The sequence below is a fragment of the Cyphellophora attinorum genome (assembly GCF_001299255.1).
Source record: "Cyphellophora attinorum strain CBS 131958 chromosome Unknown Contig1, whole genome shotgun sequence".
Lineage (NCBI taxonomy): Eukaryota > Fungi > Ascomycota > Eurotiomycetes > Chaetothyriales > Cyphellophoraceae > Cyphellophora > Cyphellophora attinorum.
In genome coordinates, this window is record NW_017253229.1 from 388237 (window position 1) to 406592 (window position 18356).

The window sequence follows — 18356 nt, forward strand, 5'->3', positions numbered from 1 at the left end:
GTACTATAATTTCCACGAAGCTGCCAAGACAGCTGCGTCAAACGGCTGAATGATCGTACCAGCTGAAAGAGTTGCCGGCTGCGGAGAATTGTTTTGCGCCAGACATTGCAACGGGCGTGAGGAAGAACCGACGTGGTTATGCCTATGCAGTCAAATGGTCCGAAATGCAACACCAGCAGAACACCTCTCGTGCGTTCCAGCAGACCCGAGAAGATGGATGTTGTGCCAATTCTGACTCCCGAATAGAAGTGTTGTCAAGAACCAGTCCTTAAAGTATTGCAGCACAGCGGGCTCGTCAAGGACCGTACTGATGACTCGAGGCCCGAGGGATCGTACAAGAGTAGGGAGAGGTAGGTCCATGCAGCAGAGTAGACCAGCAGCTCTGATTGCGTAGCCATCTGCTCTGGCTTCTTGAATGAGAGCTGCCATTCGATTCGAACTCCAAACTTTGTGATGTCTGGAACGAAATTGAGCGCCCTTCAAGGATCTTTTGCATCGTCAGCAGAGCCGCCGTGTACAGTCTTGTCGTCGTAGTCCCAGAGAACAGCATATACCTGTTCGGAAGGAGAAAACTTGATTGTAGAAGTCCCTCCGCTTCAGGCAGGCAGTGCCATTTTGGCTCCGTATGCGCGCCTCGTCTTTGCTTTGCGGTCGGATGCCATCTCCGTAAGCTGAGTTCCCAGGAAATCAACATTGCCATTGACTGTCGGTCGTGAGGATCGTCGTAGAACCGAAGTGACTTTCATATAAGGCCTAGCTACATATATTACAACCGCCGTGCGAGTCATCATTTTGCTTCATCTCATCAGCTGGGCGGATAATACTCCCAGCCTGACCGACTGCTGCGCAGCTGTAGATCGACTGACAATTGGTAAGTGGTGACCCCTAGGGACGCGGAAGGTAACTGAAATCTCTTGCTATTTGTACTTGTTGCTTTCGAGATGCTGCTCCGATGAAATCTCCCCGTGGACCGGCTTGTCTTTCTGAGCAGGTGCTTTGGTGTTGGATGGATGCCGACCCGAAGTCTCGCCGTAAGTCCTCCACATCATCTCGACGAGGTTGTAAAGCGAGAAACATGTAATTCGCAGATAACCATGGCCAATCTCCAGATAGAAGCAAGGTCCAACAACCCAAGGCGCTACGGCCACCAGTGCAGGCTCGAGGATGGCGTATGCTGGCATATCGATACTGCTCTTCCAGCGTCAGACAAGGAGTATCAAAGACGCGGACAAATTCATCAGGGATGATGGCACGCCATTGATATGAGTGGTGATCTCAACACGTATGTCTCCTACGTAGCCACGCGTATGTTCCTGCATACAGATAGCTTGCCGTGCACCAAGTTGTCTTTGATGGCCGCGCCATAACAAACGGCTTGCCTCACCAACTCCGTGGAGATAGGCATTGACCTTCTGAGTAGAATTCACGGCACCGGTACGCCTGATTCGAACTGCTCGGGTCGTGGCTTTCCAGGTTGGCCTCGAAGTCAGTGTTAAGCTGGGTGAGCAGTAGCTCGGCTGGTCTTCACTTGGTACCACGGGCTGATATGTCTGCCGTAAGATTGACAAAGGGTGTGTTGCCCTGTGTAGTCGAAAGGGCAGCACAGTATTGAAGTGATTCATCCATTAAAAGTCCTTTGAGTTTAGCCCAGTCGGCCTCGTCGTGACATTGCTTGTCGTTTCTGCCCAGATCGATTGAAGCTATGTAAGCAGATGTAGATCTGAGTTAAAAACCAATTGTCGTCAATATCGATACGATCAATTCGACTCTCAGCCATGTGCTTAGCCAGCGGTGTGGCAACATCGCTAGCAACAGCTGTCTCGAACTTGGCGTCTCTCTCACGTTTACGGGTTTCCTCTTCAGCATGTCTTTTCGGTCTCTAGGTTCGCCTGCTGCTTCTCATACTGCTCCACGAGAAAATTTTCGCGTAGTGATACAGTGTATCTGGGATCGAATTGCCGCCGCGAGTGAATTCATGCTCAAATATCAAGTAGAAGCATAGATCAACAAGCAGGGGAAACTCGCCAGAACCAGAAAGGACCGTAGGACTCCAGCAAGTCATTGCTCAGGCTGCATGGCTTCACTCACATGGAGGTCCCCTCGAAAGAACCCAATCGGTGCGTTTTCAGCTTTCAAAGAACCCTTGAGCGCGTAAAGATAGCCGAAGTCGTCTTCATCTGTCGAGACGTCCCATTCGGTCCCGCGCATACCGCTTGATCTCATGGTCCTTCCACCCAGGCCAGCTCCTATCTGAGTAGTCTTGCTGGAGGAAATCGTGTGGTGAAGCTGTGACCAGCCTGTGTCGCATTCAGTCTAGAGTTTGGGAGACACAAAATGCTCGGCGTACAGAACAATTGAGCCAAGGTTTAGCACCCTGAGCAATATGTCCTTCATCCAGGTATCCTTTGCGTAGATCTCCAGTCTCTGTAGTTCGCTCACATGCGGGAGGCGCGCGACGTCGCCCTACACACTGGCCTCGAGATCGTACATGCGCTCAAGTGCGAGCCTCCTCGGGGCATTCTTCGTATGTTGTATGTTCGAATCGCCAGAGCAAAGCCTGGTTCTTGTCCACGTCCACCGACGCAAGGACATAACCCACAGCTCGTGATCTTTCTACGATCGGGCGACTGTCGACATAACGGTGTCTCCGAAGCTCTCAGTGCCAGGCACGCAGCCTACGGCCGCAAGGCCGTACCAGCTTTGTAATGTGCCTTTCCCAAATGCCAGACGCGCTACGTGGACGTCGGAGAAATCGTTGATGGCCCGAGATACTTGTAGCATCGTCGAACATCGGACTCATGACCGTCGACTCTCGCTGGCATGAAACAACGGTTGCAAACAGCTGAACTGAAATGCAGACAGCCTGGCTTTGGCATTGGCGCCACTGCGTCGGTCGCTTACGACTGCAGACCGTCAATCGGCAGCCCGTGTGCTGGTTCCATTGGTACTTCCGGCCAGAGCTCAGCAGCAAAGCCAGAATGCACGGTAGAAGAGCCCTCCTGGTTCTCGCCGTCAGCAAAGTCCACGAATCCCATGCCGGTCGTTTTGTGCCATTTTGGAACCAAGACCCTCACGCGCTCTAGCTCAGGAGCCCGCAACATATCGTACAGTCTTGTTTTCGAAGCATAGCGATACGATATGCGATCTAGAGGGCAGAGTCAAGCTCAAGCTCACTCGGGACTCATGCAACATCCCGAGGGGATGAACTCGTGTCATTCTCATCAGAAGAGCACAGGCCACCGCGTGCTCAGCACCATCGGGTCTTCGAAGCCCAGGGCACTTTCGATGTCCCATGTATATGAGCTCGCGTAAAGCTATGGCGTCTGATAGCTGCTGTCGAGCTGAGTCCGGCAACAACGGCGGCTCGCAGTAGGACTTGGTGAGTTCTTGGCCCCGTGCGGCTGCCCTATTTTGAATATGTCGCGCTAGATAGCCTGGGTTGTGGTCCTGGACACCATTCTGTTTGTCACCCCGTTGGCCTTGAGATAGAAGGCCAGTTGTTGTTCCGTGAACATGTCGCTCGGATCGTTTCAGTACGGACCTGCTCAGAAGAACCAGCTGGCATCTGGAACCTCCCAAATACTTCCCAGCGTCGATTTCACTATTGACAAATCGCGTCAGTCGGTTCTCCGTGACAATTGCTGTGAACACGGCCCCTAATCCACAGCGTGAAAGGCTGTTGGGTTATAGCCGTCTTGGACGGTGCTATCAACGAGCAGCCAAGTGTAATGGCTCGGCAGATGGCCAGAACGGTACACTTGATGGAATCGAGCGGAAAGCGAACGGGCTCCGTAGCGTGTACATTTCGATCGCAGCAGCGGCAGCAGGAGCCTCAGGTTGACTTCAAGAGAGAGCCTGGTCCTCGCACTCTCTATCAATCTCCCATAGAAAGTCATCAAGCTCATTATCAGTGAGTTGCTGAGGTAAACTCCGTGCGGTCTCTTTCTTCAGTGCGAGCAGGTCAGAAGAATCGACTGACGTCGTCGTATTCGCATCGAGAGGAGCCAATGCTCTGCGCTTGTGTGGTGGTGAGCCTACAGATTGTTCACCTCGGTCGTAGCGAGGTGTGAGACGCATTGTTAGAAATCGTCTCAACCATAGTTGGCAGCACTGCGTGACGGGGATTTGAGGTTCTGGAAGATGTAAAGTAGCCAGGAGCTCGTGCCTGCCCATTCTGTCTAATACCCGCGTCAAATGTGTCCGTTTGAAGGCTTACTGGAGCCGTGATTCGTAGGAATTCGTGATGCACGATGTCGAGGACTGACAAGAGTGGCTTGGCGAGGTCCAGCGAGACTCTCGTAGCCCGCCTCGTGATGTAGTGTTCCTTGGACGATGTTGGTCTTGGTCCGGCTGCTCAAGCGAGATGAGGGCAGAGCGTAAACGGATTTCGTGATAGATATTCTTTTTCGCCACCGTGGAGTATAGCCACCGATGTGCTCACATCTTCTCCGAGCAGTTAGACATAACGTCACACCAGCGCCAATGCAAGCGTCAGATCTGCTTCAGACATACGGTTGAACAATCGGTTTGATGTTCCTCCTCAATGATTCGTTACAGAACGTAACATGGTGCTGAATGTGGGCGGAACAGCCCAGCGGTGACAGCCATGAACACGAACAGCAGCCCAGGGATCGCACCGACAGCCATGACGAAGAAACGGGTGCCACCGGGGTTCCATGTCGAGGTTTAGAATCGCCATGATGTTAACGAAAGCCCTTTGGCCGTCGCAATTATGTTTTGGCAGCAGCCAACGCATGAGCCTCTTCCACGACCGACGACCCAAACTTTCTCTGTAAGCAACATTCGTGCCCCAAGGTGTTTGACAAATAGATCCAGCAAAGAAACTATCACCTTCTCACTTCTCTTAGGGAGCCTGGTGTCCATGATTTGAACTCCGTTGACGTAGCTTGACTGTGGTTCGAATCTCATGGAACACCAGCGGGACTCCGCGCTGAGTGGTATGAGGTGTGCATCGAGATGATACCTCTTTGGCCAGCACGACCTTTAAGTCGTTCAGCCGCTATCCAGGAGATAAAGTCCCCAGGCGTAACGGAGACGGCCAGAATTGAGAGCCAGAGCGGACACCGTGGGAAGTGGCTTGCGTATCCCTGCTGCGAAAGTGTAGCGGAGACACCACTTACAAGTGCGGTAAGACCAATGGCGTCTGAAATAGCCCACGCGCGACGCGTGTGTATTGACCATGGGCTTGGCCTCTCCCACTTCGCCAATGAATGAACTAGAGGTGGAAACCCGGCGCTCGTCTCGAGTTTCGCTTCAGTCTCTCGCTCGATGTAGAGCGCACCGTCGGCGCTGTTCCAAGCACGAACTCTGCGCCATTACCACCGACGTTTCCTGACCACTGCAGGACTGCGAGTGCGTACCAGATTGAGAACAAGGTCCCGACTCGTGCCCCAGATGTGCCAACGAGATTACGTCAGCCGTCTCGCAGATAGAGGTGCTGTTTGAGCACAGGAGATGGACCAGGAACTCATTATAGCTAGAAGTCCCAGCACGGCCGTCGTCGCCAACACCACGGCGACCACCGACTCGTAGGATGCTCTTGATTGGCCTTGCGCAGAACCAACACAGGGGGGGCCAGCGTAAGTCTCGTCAATGCCGATGCGGAATCTGTGTTGGCTCGTAAGTATGACTCTATATTTGGTGTGGCAGCAGGTTTACATATTGACTCCACCTTCTGTCATGCCGACACCACGACCGCCAAGGCGTGAGTTGTTACACACACCAGGCAGCATAAGCCGTGCTGCTCAAAAATTCACGACTTGGCCTCGCACCCAGACCTGTGATAGCTCATAGGGACGGGTGAGACCTAGTGTAGAAGCAAACGCTGAATTTAACGTGCCACAGCGAGCTGATCTTGCTGACAGAACAGGACAAAAGACAAGCTCGGCAGGCGTACCCGGAGAATGAATGCGCCAACGCAGGGCTGGCCAGGTACAATGCCAGATCCACGTTGTGCGCAAGGCAGCCATGTCCCCACCATGGGAGACACGCCGTGGAGAACAGAGCAGAGCAGAAGAGCCTCTGCGTGCGTGGCCGTCGATAATGATCCCGCGAATTCCATGCGGAGGGGTCCTGAGTGGCCGTGATATCGAAGTATTCGTGAGCTTGTAAATTGCGGTGAGGTCTTGAGAAGCGGTCAAGCTATGTTCGTAGAGATCGTACCGTACGACCCCAGTTGTTGTGTTCCGAAGGACGCACAGCATGACCTTGATCGAGATGTCGACGACGGCACACACGACCGTAGGATAGATATATATAACATGTGAGAGGCATCAAAGATAGAAGACAAGCACCAAGCCTTGAGGGATGGAAGACAAGTATCAATTCTCGAAGACTATGGGCCAAGGCCCAATACCCATCAAAGGACTGGGTCGGTGGATGAGGAGGGAAACCTGTCCCGAGGCGGGAGCAAGCCACATACTTATCCTTCTTCTCCCCACTACTCCCCACCCGGCCAGGCCTCTGAAGGTGGGCGCAGCACAGCTTGACTGACAACGTTTGCAGCAGCTGGACCCTGAATATGGAGGTCAAGTCGGTTTGGTCATCACGAAAGTGCGATGATGATGCCTCCAGCATTGGGATCGACAGCACGCGAACAAAGAAATCGCTGTGAAGAAGGCGAAACGGCGTCGACAGGGTCCGATGAGTCATGCAGAGCACAAAGAAACTCAGCACTCGGTCGTGAGCACGAGCTAGGCAGCAGCCATAGAGCATGTGGATGGATGCCGGTGCACAGAGAGTCAGCACTGCAGCCTGCGAGTTCTCGATGACTTACCTGGAAGAATCTGGGTGAACAAATCTGGTGCAGTCACAGGAGTCTGTCAAAGGGCCGGGCTGGCGGAACTCGATAAAAGTGACCACACTGATGACCTTCACAGTTGTTTATCGATTCGAAGACCGCTGTGGAAGGAAGACCAGCTGGTGACGGTGGGGTCCATCGACCGACGAAGTGATGCCACGAGGTTGACACGGCTGTTGCCTAGAGACTCTGGTTGAGTCGCTTCGACGAATCATGGGTATAGAAGCAGGCATCAGGACCGTCAATTGCTGTTCGTCGAACTGCAATCGTTGCTCACTGACCGGCAGTTGGCCGCACCGTGGCAAACAACAGCTTCAGACAACCGTAGGCTGCTCTGGCGGAGTCAATAATGCCATCCTCATTTCGTGCCCCACCCAGCCCTCAGCTTCTCCACCGCCTCCTCTTCACTCACCGCATCACCGTTCTTCGCATTCATGTCAAACATATTCGCATCGTGAATCGCCGCCGTCCTGTCACCACACGCCGATCCCACAATCTGTCACGTAAGCAAAGCTTCCCGTTTCCCGGGATCTTGACTCACCATCGGTCTATACCCATGCTGCATGGCATCCAACACCGTTGCCCGAATGCACCCACTCGTACTCACGCCGCAGATTACAAGAGTGTCGACGCCCAGCACCTATTCACTGATCAGCACTCGCACCTCTCGAAGTGGCCCTCCCCCTTCTGCTTGGACGGGCGCACTCACAGTCAGATTTGTCCCCAATGTCGTCCCCCAGAATCCACTCGGATACTTCTTCGTCACCACCACCTCCCCATCCGCCGGCACCAACCCCTCAACCCACGCCTCCAGCCCTCTCTCATCCCCAACCTGCCACACACTCAACGCCTTTGCCTTCTACTACCGCTGTCAGAGACGACACGCACCAAAGAGGACCACAAGCGAGAACCGAATCCGGCTTCCGAGTAAAACAGCACCCACCTTATAAAACAACCCGGCATCACTCATATCCTTACTTGTGTACTCAACCCGCGTCCACAACACCGGCACTCCACCTTTCCGTGCCGCCGCAAGCAATTTCCGCATGCTCTCCGGCGAAGCATTGCCCGCTGGATTAGATGTGATATCTAAGGGGCTGCCGGGAGTCCAGTAAGCGGTGCAGACGTCGATCAATAAGAGGGCGGGACGGGAGCCCCAGCCTATCCGGTTGGAGAAGCCGGAGGAGTAGTAAGAGGCGTGGGATGGGTTGTCTTCTAAAGAGGCCATGGCGGTATCCTGGGCGGTGTTCTGCTAGAGTGCGGGATGTCGAGGGACGTCAAGCTAAAGACGTCTTCGTTTCCATCTACATCTTCGCTATCGCATTCAAAACGGCCTACCCTTCACAGAGAAGAGCGATCGGAGGGTGAGGTGGAGATAAAGCTTGTGGGGTATTTGTGGCCAACGGAGCTTCGAAGAACCTTAGGCTTGCCGGGCAGCTTGGCGCGAAGGTCACGGTGCTTGTGTCTGATCACGTGACAGAGCCTCAACTCCTCACATCGCCTTGGCTACCACTCCACGACTCACAACGACTTGCAATAGCCAGCTTCGCATCTAGGCTTGTGTTCGCCTTCACCCGACTAGCGCCGCTTTTGTCAGTCGTCATCGATGCCGCGTTCTCACTGCGCCTGATTCCCAAAGGTTTGAAAGCTCTAAAGATCGTTCAAGTGGTAGAATTCTGCCCCCGAGTGTTGAGTCAGCGCCGGGCCCGCGTGTCAATCTGAGAACTCCGATTCGAAGTCCCCTAGTGACATTGGACGTACCAAGTAGCTCACTACAATATGCACAATTGTCCCCGCACCATTGCCGCCGAATCTATGCAGCAACCAAAGATGCCCCTTCAGGAATCGAATCAAGGCCGTGCCCGCTTTCAGCTCCAGTACTACGTTCAACCCAAGGTTGTAGGTGCACAGCGACTCGATCGATCTCGTGCAAACAGCGACGCGTAAACTGCATGTTTCGACTCAGACGAAGCCATCTCCTTCAGATCAGCAACAAAGGAGCGTCCCCATGCCGCGCTGTCACAATCATATGGTCAGCCACTTTTCTCGCTGCGCGCTAGACAGATCGAACTCACCTGGTATTCTGCACCACAAATTTGCGATTCTGCTCATGTCTTGACGCTCTCTCAGACTCGCTCATCGTGAGTGCCTTGGTCAGAGCGTCGACCATATCATCCAGGCACCAAGGGTTGAACTGTACGCTGCCGGCAAGCTGCTCTGCGGCGCCGGCGAATTTTGAAAGCACCAGCACACCCTTGCGCTCGTGCTCCTGCTGTGAGGCGACGTATTCGGATGCCACGAGATTCATGCCGTCACGTGTCGATGCGACGAGACATATATCGGCAGCGTTGTATAAAGTCACGAGCTCGTTGAAGGGCACGTTCGAATGTAGTAATGTGACTGGCTGGTAACCATCGCTACCTGAGAAGATGATGTGAGTCAGCAAGTCGTGATACGTTGCCGAGACACTCTTACCGTACTGCCGATTGGCTTCGTCTGCAAGTCTATTCAGGGTACTGAAGAGCTCCTGATTTTCTCCAATGTCTTGACGACTCGGTACCACAACTTGTATCAGGACTAGCCTTCCGATCCACTCAGGTTGTTGGGACAGTAGCTGGGTGAGGGCTTCAATCTTCCTTGGCAGACCCTTGATATAGTCCAGCCGGTCAATACCAAGCAAAACCCTTTTGTCTTTGTATGTGTCTCGTAATGAATCGGACAGCCTCCGGAGCTCAGGTTTCGCGAGCTCTCTTGTGAAACTATCAGGGTCGATACCGATAGGGCTCACTTTGACATGAACGCTTCTTTTTCCGAGGAACACTTTGCTGTGACTGATCTTGTGACCCCTGTCCAGATATCAGTCAGCCGACTCGCTGTTGTGGACAACCTGAACTACTCACAAAATGCTCGTACATGTCGCCTTAAAGTTTTTGGCGTAACTTGCGGTATGGAAGCCAATCATGTCGCTCCCAAGAACTCCAGCTAGAAGTTCCTTGCATGTCGGAAGGATCTTAAAATGATCGCCGGCTGGGAATGGAGTGTGCAGGAAGAACCCGATGGTGATCTTTTTGTTGAACAAGAGGCCATGCTTGCGCAGCATTTCAGGCACCAACATGAGGTGGTAGTCGTGGACCCAGACGACATCTCCATCTACGCAGTCTGCTGCAAGTCGATCGGCGAAAATTTGGTTAACCCTTTGGTAGGCCTCCCAATCGCCGCGATTGTAACTAAAGCAGCCCTCGTAATGAAACAGTGGCCAGAGCGTCGAGTCTGGAGATTGAGGCGTTAGCTAAGGGCCAAAAGTTGTGGAACATCTTACATACTGCAAAATCCATTATAATGCAGGTCTGCTAAGTCATCATCCAGCGGAATAGCAACGGCATGGTGTTGCTCCTTCAGAACGCTTCTCAGGTCCTGGAGCTCCTCTTCTGGCACAGGGAGGCCAGGCCATCCGTACCAGCTGAAGGAGGCTCCTTTGTCGATGCCACTGAGTCCAGTCACAAGACCACCTGATGGCTTGTCGAGTCGGTAACTTCCCTCGGCAGTGCGCTTGACGCTGACGGGCATGCGATTGGAGACCACAAGAAGGCCTGGGTCTCTCACTAGCTGCTTTGGGTTTGCTGTTGGCTGTGGTGTCGGGGGAGGGGCAACTGTTCCGTGTAACTTCATGGTCTTCTGGTTGAACGGATTGGGTGGTAAGGTAATTCGGCCATGCTGGAAAGACAGTTGGTCCAAGCCATGCAAGTGGGATGCGACTGCTGGTTGTAGTATCGTCTGGGTGGTCATATTGAGTAAGTATGGTAGTAGAGGGTGAGGCAGGTTTGATCCGAGGTCAAAGATGAACGGTATGTGCAAGAACAAGCTTATAGGGTTTCTCGTGTCCCGATCTCACATGCCCATGACAGATTCCAACGGTCTTTGATCCGAACGAGGCCCGCCGATGGCTCACTTTTCCGCTGGATGAGATAATTGACATGTTGAGAGCGTTGTCCCTTAGCGTACAACTATACGGCGCTGATGTGTTATCAACCCACTAAGGTCGCCTGAACCCCGAGGACAAGCTACCACACCTGGTCCGCATGCAGGACAGGCATCGAACGATCCCGTGCAGGCTCGTGGTAGACAGTACACATCTCAGTGAGAGATTGCCAACCTTCGTGGCCTGCACGTGGTAAATAGATCCATTTCTGAGAGATTTCAGTCGGGCTTCCAAGGTTGTCAAAGAAGGACGCCTTGCAGTAGTTTCGAGAGCACACATTTGGCGAGTCTCACAGAAGCCCGCGGAGCCTACCTAGGCGTGAAGGACAAAGTCCTCGGACAAGGCTCGGCAGAACGGGAAATTCAGCGATGGGGAGGTAGTTGAGTATCCCGTTCGAATGAACATGCAGGAACGGGACGGAATAGAAGGCCCGCACGCGGGTTTGATGGCCGGAGCGCTAGCCCGCAAATCCGGGCGGAGTCTCTGGGATTCGAGGGTTGCGGATCTGCTGCGGGACATTGGCCGGGCAGGAGAGCGATTGTCAAGCCGTCCGAGGAGTGGATCCCAAGGTTCCGAGGGCTCGGACACACTCAGACGCGCAACATGTCCAGACATGAACGCAAGGACATGAGCATATCATCAACATGGAAGAGATCGTCCAATTGCATCATTGCTGTTCGTTAGATTGCCCATTCGAGGCGCAACTTTGCTTACAGCTTCTACAATATGCTTTCTACGATGCTCACTTTGTACAGTAAGAATTCTGGCGTGCATCAGCCGTGTTCGATATGCGGTACACTGACCAGGATATCCACCCCAAAGATGCGAGGCTTGGAGTCCCCTTTGTATCTGATCCGTGGATGGAAGAAGTGAGGGGATGTATGAGTATTGGGCCATAAAAAGGAGCATCTTCGTTGCTTTTGGGACACCCGTGATCGAAGCTCGACACCGGTCTGAGAACATCGAAACAACTATCACCCATTATTGTTATTCATAGCCATGGCCCGACACGAAAGTGACAGTCACGTAAGCAAGAGCGGCCGTGTCCCTGGAGCTTGCAATTACTGTCGATTGAGGAAGACAAAGGTAATTGCATGACCTCCAACCGAGTCATGCAGCCAGATGAGGCTGACCTTGACCCTACCTCTAGTGCGACAGACTGCATCCGTGTACTATGTGCACGCAGAATGGCGTCCAATGCACTGTTCGAGCCAAACGTTTGCCGCCACTTAAGCTGCAGTATGTCTACGCAAGCTAGTCGGTCTCCTTGAGGAAGCCGTTACTCACATGTTTCAAGGCAAACCAACGACACGCTTTCCAAGGCAGTCCACGCACTCTACGAGATGTACAAGCCCTGTACTGTTGGGAGTTATACCGACGTCACGACGGAAACCATCCTTCAGCGCCTAGGCTTGAGCGAGCAAACAAGTCCGGAAGGAGGGTTCGTGTCCACCCAGCAAGACATGGAATGCACCACCGGTCTAGAGACCTCCCTAGCGAGGGCTCCAGAACCGTCGACGAGCGACTTTGAGGTGGATGCGAATGGGATGCACGTCGATCTTACGCGTCCTTCGATGAGCTTGAGTAGCGGGACCTCCTCTTCACCATGTACAGACCAATACCGAAGCAGTTCTGCCATGACACCTACACGAATGTCTTTCAGCACGGAAAGCTCATGGGATTCTGTCGCCACAACATCCAGTGCAAACAATATCGAGGCATCTATGTCGTCACTTACCTGTCTGCAAAAGAGTCCTCTTCTGTACAGTCCTGGCTCTGTGAAGATCGACTCAGCCATACATAACGACTTCGACCTGTTCTTTGGGCCCGTGGCGGGACGAATACCTGCCGGGTCACTCACAGCGATCGAGGACGAGTTTGGTTTCGACCCACCAACTTGGCGTTCGGCGCCTGGAGCAGGAAGTCGGGTCACCTCAACAAGCGTCTGCGCCGACATGGGAAGCTACGTTGAGCCCCGCGACTTGCAGAGCTTTTGCGCAAGCCCGCCGCCATTGACAACGACGTCCACAGACTCCGCAGACTCTATGGACACCGCGATGTCGCCGTACAGAGAATCCGCAGGACGTTGCGCAAAATGCACAGCCCACCGCGCAGCCATCTCCACGAACTCTGCCCAATCCTCGACGCCGACCAGGCCGCCCGCGCAATGCCTCACGGCTAGACCGGGACAAACCTGCAAGCGAGGCTGATAAACGAGAGATTTTGTTGGAGAAGAACCGGCTAGCAGCGTCGAAGTGCCGCGAAAAGAAAAAGGCAGAGGTGGACGCACTGAAAGATGCATCGGCGGCTTCAAAGGAGGAGAATAGCCTCCTGAAGAAACAGGCGACGGAGCTGCGAGAAGAGATCCTGCATCTGCGTGAGGAACTTTTCGCGCATGTAGTCTGTGTCGAGTACTGTGAGCAAGAGAAGTGGCGAGTTGCCTTGGGGGCGACAGGCCGTGAAAGCATTTTGGCTAGTTAAGGTGTTGGGGGCAAACATGTGCACCTAGTTTGGCTGTTTGGGTGGATCATCCATGACGGTCTCTGGATTTTGGTGTTGGAGGTGTTTGCCGTAGCTGGGCCCGGTATCGCAGAGAAACCGATTGAGAAAGCCGTGTCGTGTACTGAGGGAATAATCCCCAAGGAAACCTCCTCTTGGCCTTGGAGGTCTTAGTACCTGATGTAAGTATTGAAAAGTCATGTACTTAAGTATTTCTAAGCTGATGTTTCGTGCAGGTGCTCGGATAAGGTTCGTGACCTCAACTCACGAATACCATGATGTTCCACAAACGCACGTCCTTCTGCATTGTTCCGGTACAAACGACCTGCTCTCTCGAGTCCGAGGTACGAGGCAGTTTCCCCATCAGCCGGCTAGGTAAGATCGAGCTCCTTCGTAGAAGCCCATGTAAAGTCCGTTACCGACAATCGTCAACACCGCCCGCACGAGACCACCGCGAAAGAGACCTGTCACGCCTTCATGCCTGAGAATCAATGCACCGGTCTCGAATCCACTTCTGCGACTCATTCCTCCCTTTCCAAAACTGTTAGTCTCTGGGGCATGGATGCTTGTTTCGTTTCCCGCGCCCGCTTCAAGCATCATCCTTGTCTTGACCACATCGAATGGTGTCGTAGCCCAAGCGGCGGCGCAGCCTGCAATACCGGCACTTACCGCCGATATCTGTGCTCGCTCAAGAGTAGCAGCACTGGCGGACCTGCCTTCGTCAAATCGAGAACGCCACGCTGTCAATCTCGCCTTGATCTGCTCGTACGCGGGAAATTGCAGTACTGCGAATGGAAGATCTCGAGCTGCGAGCGCGGTATAGCCCCTCCATAGTGCTGCAGGATGCTCCAGCAGCTGTCTCAACGCCCCCAAGGTCGGAGAAACTCCACTTGACCTCCGTGTCTCGTGCGCTAACATCTGCGCGTTCTGTTTGATGACCTCGGCGGGAGCCACGACGGCAGAGGTCAAGAGCTGGGCGACTCCACTGCTAGTCGCATGAACCACTGGCCCAGATAACCAGGTGTCGTTGAGAGCATATTTGAGGCCTTCATAGGTCGTGAAGAAGACGCCGGAGGATGGCACAGCTATGAGAGCAACTGTGCCGACGCCTTGATAGAGTCCACGAAAAAGAGACCTGTTCGAAATAGCTGCCGTGCTTCGGAAGACTTCGCGGTATGCCGGTGACTGTACTCTTGTCTTCAATGTGTCGAGGGGGAATACGAGCAAGTTGATGCTGAATCCGGCGAAGGCTCCTGCCTGTGTTCCAAATTAGTCTGAACCGCACGCGACGAGCATTTGCGAGTCTCGGGCCACAAACAAACCAGATATTCCGGCCGTCATTCGGGGACATTTGTCCTTGCCACCAGGTCGTGTGTCCAGCGAGTGGTCTCTGGTCGGTGTACAGGCGCCAGGCAAGGAAAGAATGTAGTATTCCGTTGACGGGATTGTGCCCGGAATGGCAGACCTTTAAGAGCACCATGACATCGGAGAAGAACCGACTGTCATCAGATGCTGTAGCGCTGCAAAATCACCGTAGCGAGGATGTCTGCTTACTGGCTCCGGCTTCCCTATCAAAAGGACTGGTCTTCCGGTCCTCCTTTCGTCAGAATTACATAACATGGTCAAATATTGGATCACCACAGTCTGAAATCAAGATTCGTCTCGTTCACCATGCGCTGCGCACAGGCACCGTTCCGCCGCTACAGGAGCGCAAGAGTAAAGAATTTTGATAATCCTTCGATCTCATCTTTGGCTATTCGATGAAAAATATGGTGTTTGGAAGATGATCACAGTATCATGGAGTTATACATGTGCTCATCGACTCTTAGCTTTCCACTGGACCTATTCTAATCTCGTACATTGGGTGCTCTATCTCAGGTCCATATCTCTCTTTATCGCCAGAACAGCCAAACTCCACAATTGGATGATATCACTTTCCGCAACGCCCGCAACACCAGGAGGAGCTGCCATGCTGCCCAGTGGCGTCTGTACATATTCCCCATTCCTGTATACCCAGCTCCATACCTCGTCTGTAAGGAAATCTTCGCTTTCTTCGAGCACATCCCACAGCCTATTGTATGCATCTCTAACGTTTCCGTACACGACCGAATCGTGACAAAAGTCTGGCTTGAGGTGCAAGTCGTCCTTCACAGAGCATCGACCTAATTGCCGTTCCAGGCCTCTCACCATCGCGACGAGCTGCCAACTCCACACAACGGTCCCGTGGTACGCGGAATTGGTGAAGTTCTGCCTCACAACCTCGTTTTCTGAGAACGCTGGGTTCGCGACGACGAGGCCCACCGACGTCATGAGGCCAGCGGGAAAAGGTCTCAATATCGACAGCGCGGTTGCGTTGAGGTAGTTGGTCAACCGTGCTTGATTTGTGCCGTTCAAGTAGAAGATGCGGCAGCATGCGTCGGTGTTCATCACTGGAACGACATCAAGACCGTTGTTGCCTTGTAGAGCGAGTGCATGATACGACACATCTGCATCAATGAGCTCGGCATGTGAAGGGCCGTCGTAGAAAGAACTGGTGCTGACGAACGTCTCCAACCGTTCGCGAGCGGTTGATTGCGGAACGACAACTTTGAAAAATTCCAAGGTCTTGTCCTCCCAGACTTGAGCATACTGTGCCGCGAGCATGGTCCATTCTCGCTCGTATTCGCCGAAGATTCTTGTACCGAATACCCTCGCCAGGGATTCGATAGAGCGTAAGGCTGAAGGAGCGAGTGCGACATTTACGTCGAAAGGTATTCGTCCCCCGCCAATACCGTAGACCGAGTCTCGCCACACACCGGTCTCGTGGCCATCTTTGAGGTGAATAAGATTCTCTCGCGTCTGACCGCCAGGAGCAGCGAAGGGAGCAGTCTCGCGCATTATTTTCGTGACGAGCAAGATGAACAAGTCGCCCCAACTGAGGCCTTTGTTATCTGGGTCGACGCTACCGGCAGGAGTGGCAAGCAGGGCTTCCAGACGTTCCATCCCAGCTCCTGATTCTACAAAGTAGGCGTGCATCAGGATCGGAACAAAGTAATCTGTGTCGACCATGCTGTAGTCGCATCGATACGCCGTAGAGGCATGACCATCTTGTAGATTCATATAAGTGGCATAGTCACCGATGGTTTCCTCGTGACACGCGCTGCCGTCGGCACGATTGATTCTTTCCAACACGGACCCAATGACTGCTTCGATAGCTTCGTTGGTCAAAGCCGGGAGCAGGATCAGCGTCGATATCATGTCGTCCCGTCCAAAGTAAGTGAGAAATCTCCACGCACCCGCCAAAATTTTCTCCGAGTACGACAGAAACGATAGTGCCTTGGCCTCGTGTGGGCGTTGCTCGACGAGATCCTTGTCTCTTAACACTTCTCCCAGATCCAGTTGATTGAGCTGCGGATAGTTGTAAAAAGCGGATAAGAGATATTCTCCTGCTTCGAGAACGATTTTGTTGGCGTCGACAAGTATACTGCCCGAGCCGTGCGGTCTCAATGTCGTGGTTGTTGTGGTACTGTTATCAAGCCAGAGTCGCGATATGGAGACCCCATCGTCCCCAAGCGTTTTAATTTGTATCCCTTCCTGTAGTACAGGGTGCAGTAAGCTTGGGCCTTCCGTGAAGTCGCGGATCGCCCGAATGGACCCCAATATTGATAGTGACACCACAGCCGTAGAGTTCAAATGAAGAACGCCTTCAATTCCTACGTAGGGGATATCGTCTCCCTCGATGTACACGGGACCAAGAGGAGACCCAATAGTGGAATTGACGAGCTTGATCGCCAAGGTTCCGTTGACTCCATTCTCTGGTTTGAAGAACAAACAGGCGCCACTATTTCCCGCTGGCCAAGCGACAATAACTCGTGGACCTATGACTTGAAGATCATTGCCTGCCGAGGGACTGGTGAGAATCATCTGAGCAGCAACATTGCAGTCCGAGTAGAAGTAGTTATCGTATGGCGCGCTGCTAAGATGGAGCTCGGTTGATTGTAGCTTTGATTTCTGTATTTGCTTCCCCGATGCATCGCTGTTCGCATGAGTAGGGGCATACAACAACTTCAGAAAGGTTGTGACCTACGTAAGGTTTCCTGTAATGGTCCATTGTTCTTCGCAAGCAAGCATTGATCCTTCGCTGCTAATAGACCCTCTCAAGCGATCAGTCTGAGTTGTGACCTTCCGGTAGGAGGCTTGCAACTGTATGACTGCGAATCCATGGTCTGACAGCCACAGTCGAATGCCAATGATGGCAAGCAGAGGAACTGCAATAACGAGCAGTAGATTCAGAGATCGAAGCATCGGTCTATGTCTATGTCACAAGAGGATCAACTCCTACCAGAGAAGTCTTGTGTGAGCCTAACATTGCTGTATTTGAATGTGACATGAAGATGTAATGTTGGATTGCGGAAAGGAGGTGTTTTCCGCCTGATTGACATAATCGTATGCCAATTGGGTTGGCCATACAAGCCGCACATATTGGTCATACTCAAATAATGAAGTCGTCAGGCTCGCGATATCATGATCGGCTACTATTCTGTCGTCGGAATATCAACAAGTGCTGCGGCCATGGAGAGTTTCGTCACATCGCAAACGCTGACATCTGCCAAGTCCTCTCCATGACCTCAGAACTAGCGTATACGAGGGCGAATTGTCATTGGATGACCAACCGAAAGGTCAATGATATAGGATGAACTCATTTAGCGCCACTGCTGGAGTAGCATGGGCCTCTACGTAGCCAATTGTTATACTAAGGTTCCCGCGACTAGTAGCTGACGGCCCACGTGTTCCAAGATTCCCGAGGAAGAACGTCCGCGGAAAGCTTCTCTTAATGCGCGCTGCAGAAGTGTCCTAGATCTCGCCCTCAAGCTCGCAAAGACCTAGGATGTCAGTTAGAGCCTCGGCCTTTTGCACCACTCGCGCGTACAGTGATCGTCTCCTCCCCGGCTATTCTGACAAGCAGCTGTGGGCCACAGTCGGGATATCGCTTCGGCGCAGCCAGGGTCGCGCGAGTGTTCCAGAGCAATCACATGAAGCCTCCGGGCACTTCTTCCGGGCATGAATCGACCATGACTG

General features: G+C 53.0%; 4 protein-coding genes across 4 annotated transcripts; 1 reads left to right on the forward strand and 3 right to left on the reverse strand.

Annotated features, from left to right (window-relative positions):
* Window positions 1–7178: 7178 nt before the first annotated feature.
* Window positions 7179–8048, reverse strand: AB675_378 (Maleamate amidohydrolase; the record flags this gene model as incomplete). The annotated part of the gene is made up of 4 exons (XM_018143871.1): window positions 7179–7316; window positions 7362–7460; window positions 7530–7679; window positions 7764–8048. The coding sequence occupies 4 exons, from the start codon at window positions 8046–8048 to the stop codon at window positions 7179–7181; spliced, it is 672 nt and encodes a 223-aa protein (XP_018006023.1).
* An 843-nt stretch (window positions 8049–8891) lies between these two features.
* On the reverse strand, window positions 8892–10606 carry AB675_379 (Alpha,alpha-trehalose-phosphate synthase [UDP-forming] 2; the record flags this gene model as incomplete). The annotated part of the gene is made up of 3 exons (XM_018143882.1): window positions 8892–9666; window positions 9721–10090; window positions 10144–10606. 3 exons carry the CDS (start codon window positions 10604–10606, stop codon window positions 8892–8894), a joined length of 1608 nt encoding a protein of 535 aa, XP_018005499.1.
* Window positions 10607–11973: 1367 nt separating this feature from the next.
* Window positions 11974–13280, forward strand: AB675_380 (uncharacterized protein; the record flags this gene model as incomplete). The annotated part of the gene is made up of 3 exons (XM_018143893.1): window positions 11974–12038; window positions 12097–12766; window positions 12831–13280. The coding sequence occupies 3 exons, from the start codon at window positions 11974–11976 to the stop codon at window positions 13278–13280; spliced, it is 1185 nt and encodes a 394-aa protein (XP_018005894.1).
* A 381-nt stretch (window positions 13281–13661) lies between these two features.
* AB675_381 (S-adenosylmethionine mitochondrial carrier protein) lies at window positions 13662–17719 on the reverse strand (the record flags this gene model as incomplete). Its single annotated transcript, XM_018143904.1, has 4 exons — window positions 13662–14555; window positions 15324–17313; window positions 17365–17545; window positions 17620–17719. 4 exons carry the CDS (start codon window positions 17717–17719, stop codon window positions 13662–13664), a joined length of 3165 nt encoding a protein of 1054 aa, XP_018005600.1.
* Window positions 17720–18356: the final 637 nt, after the last annotated feature.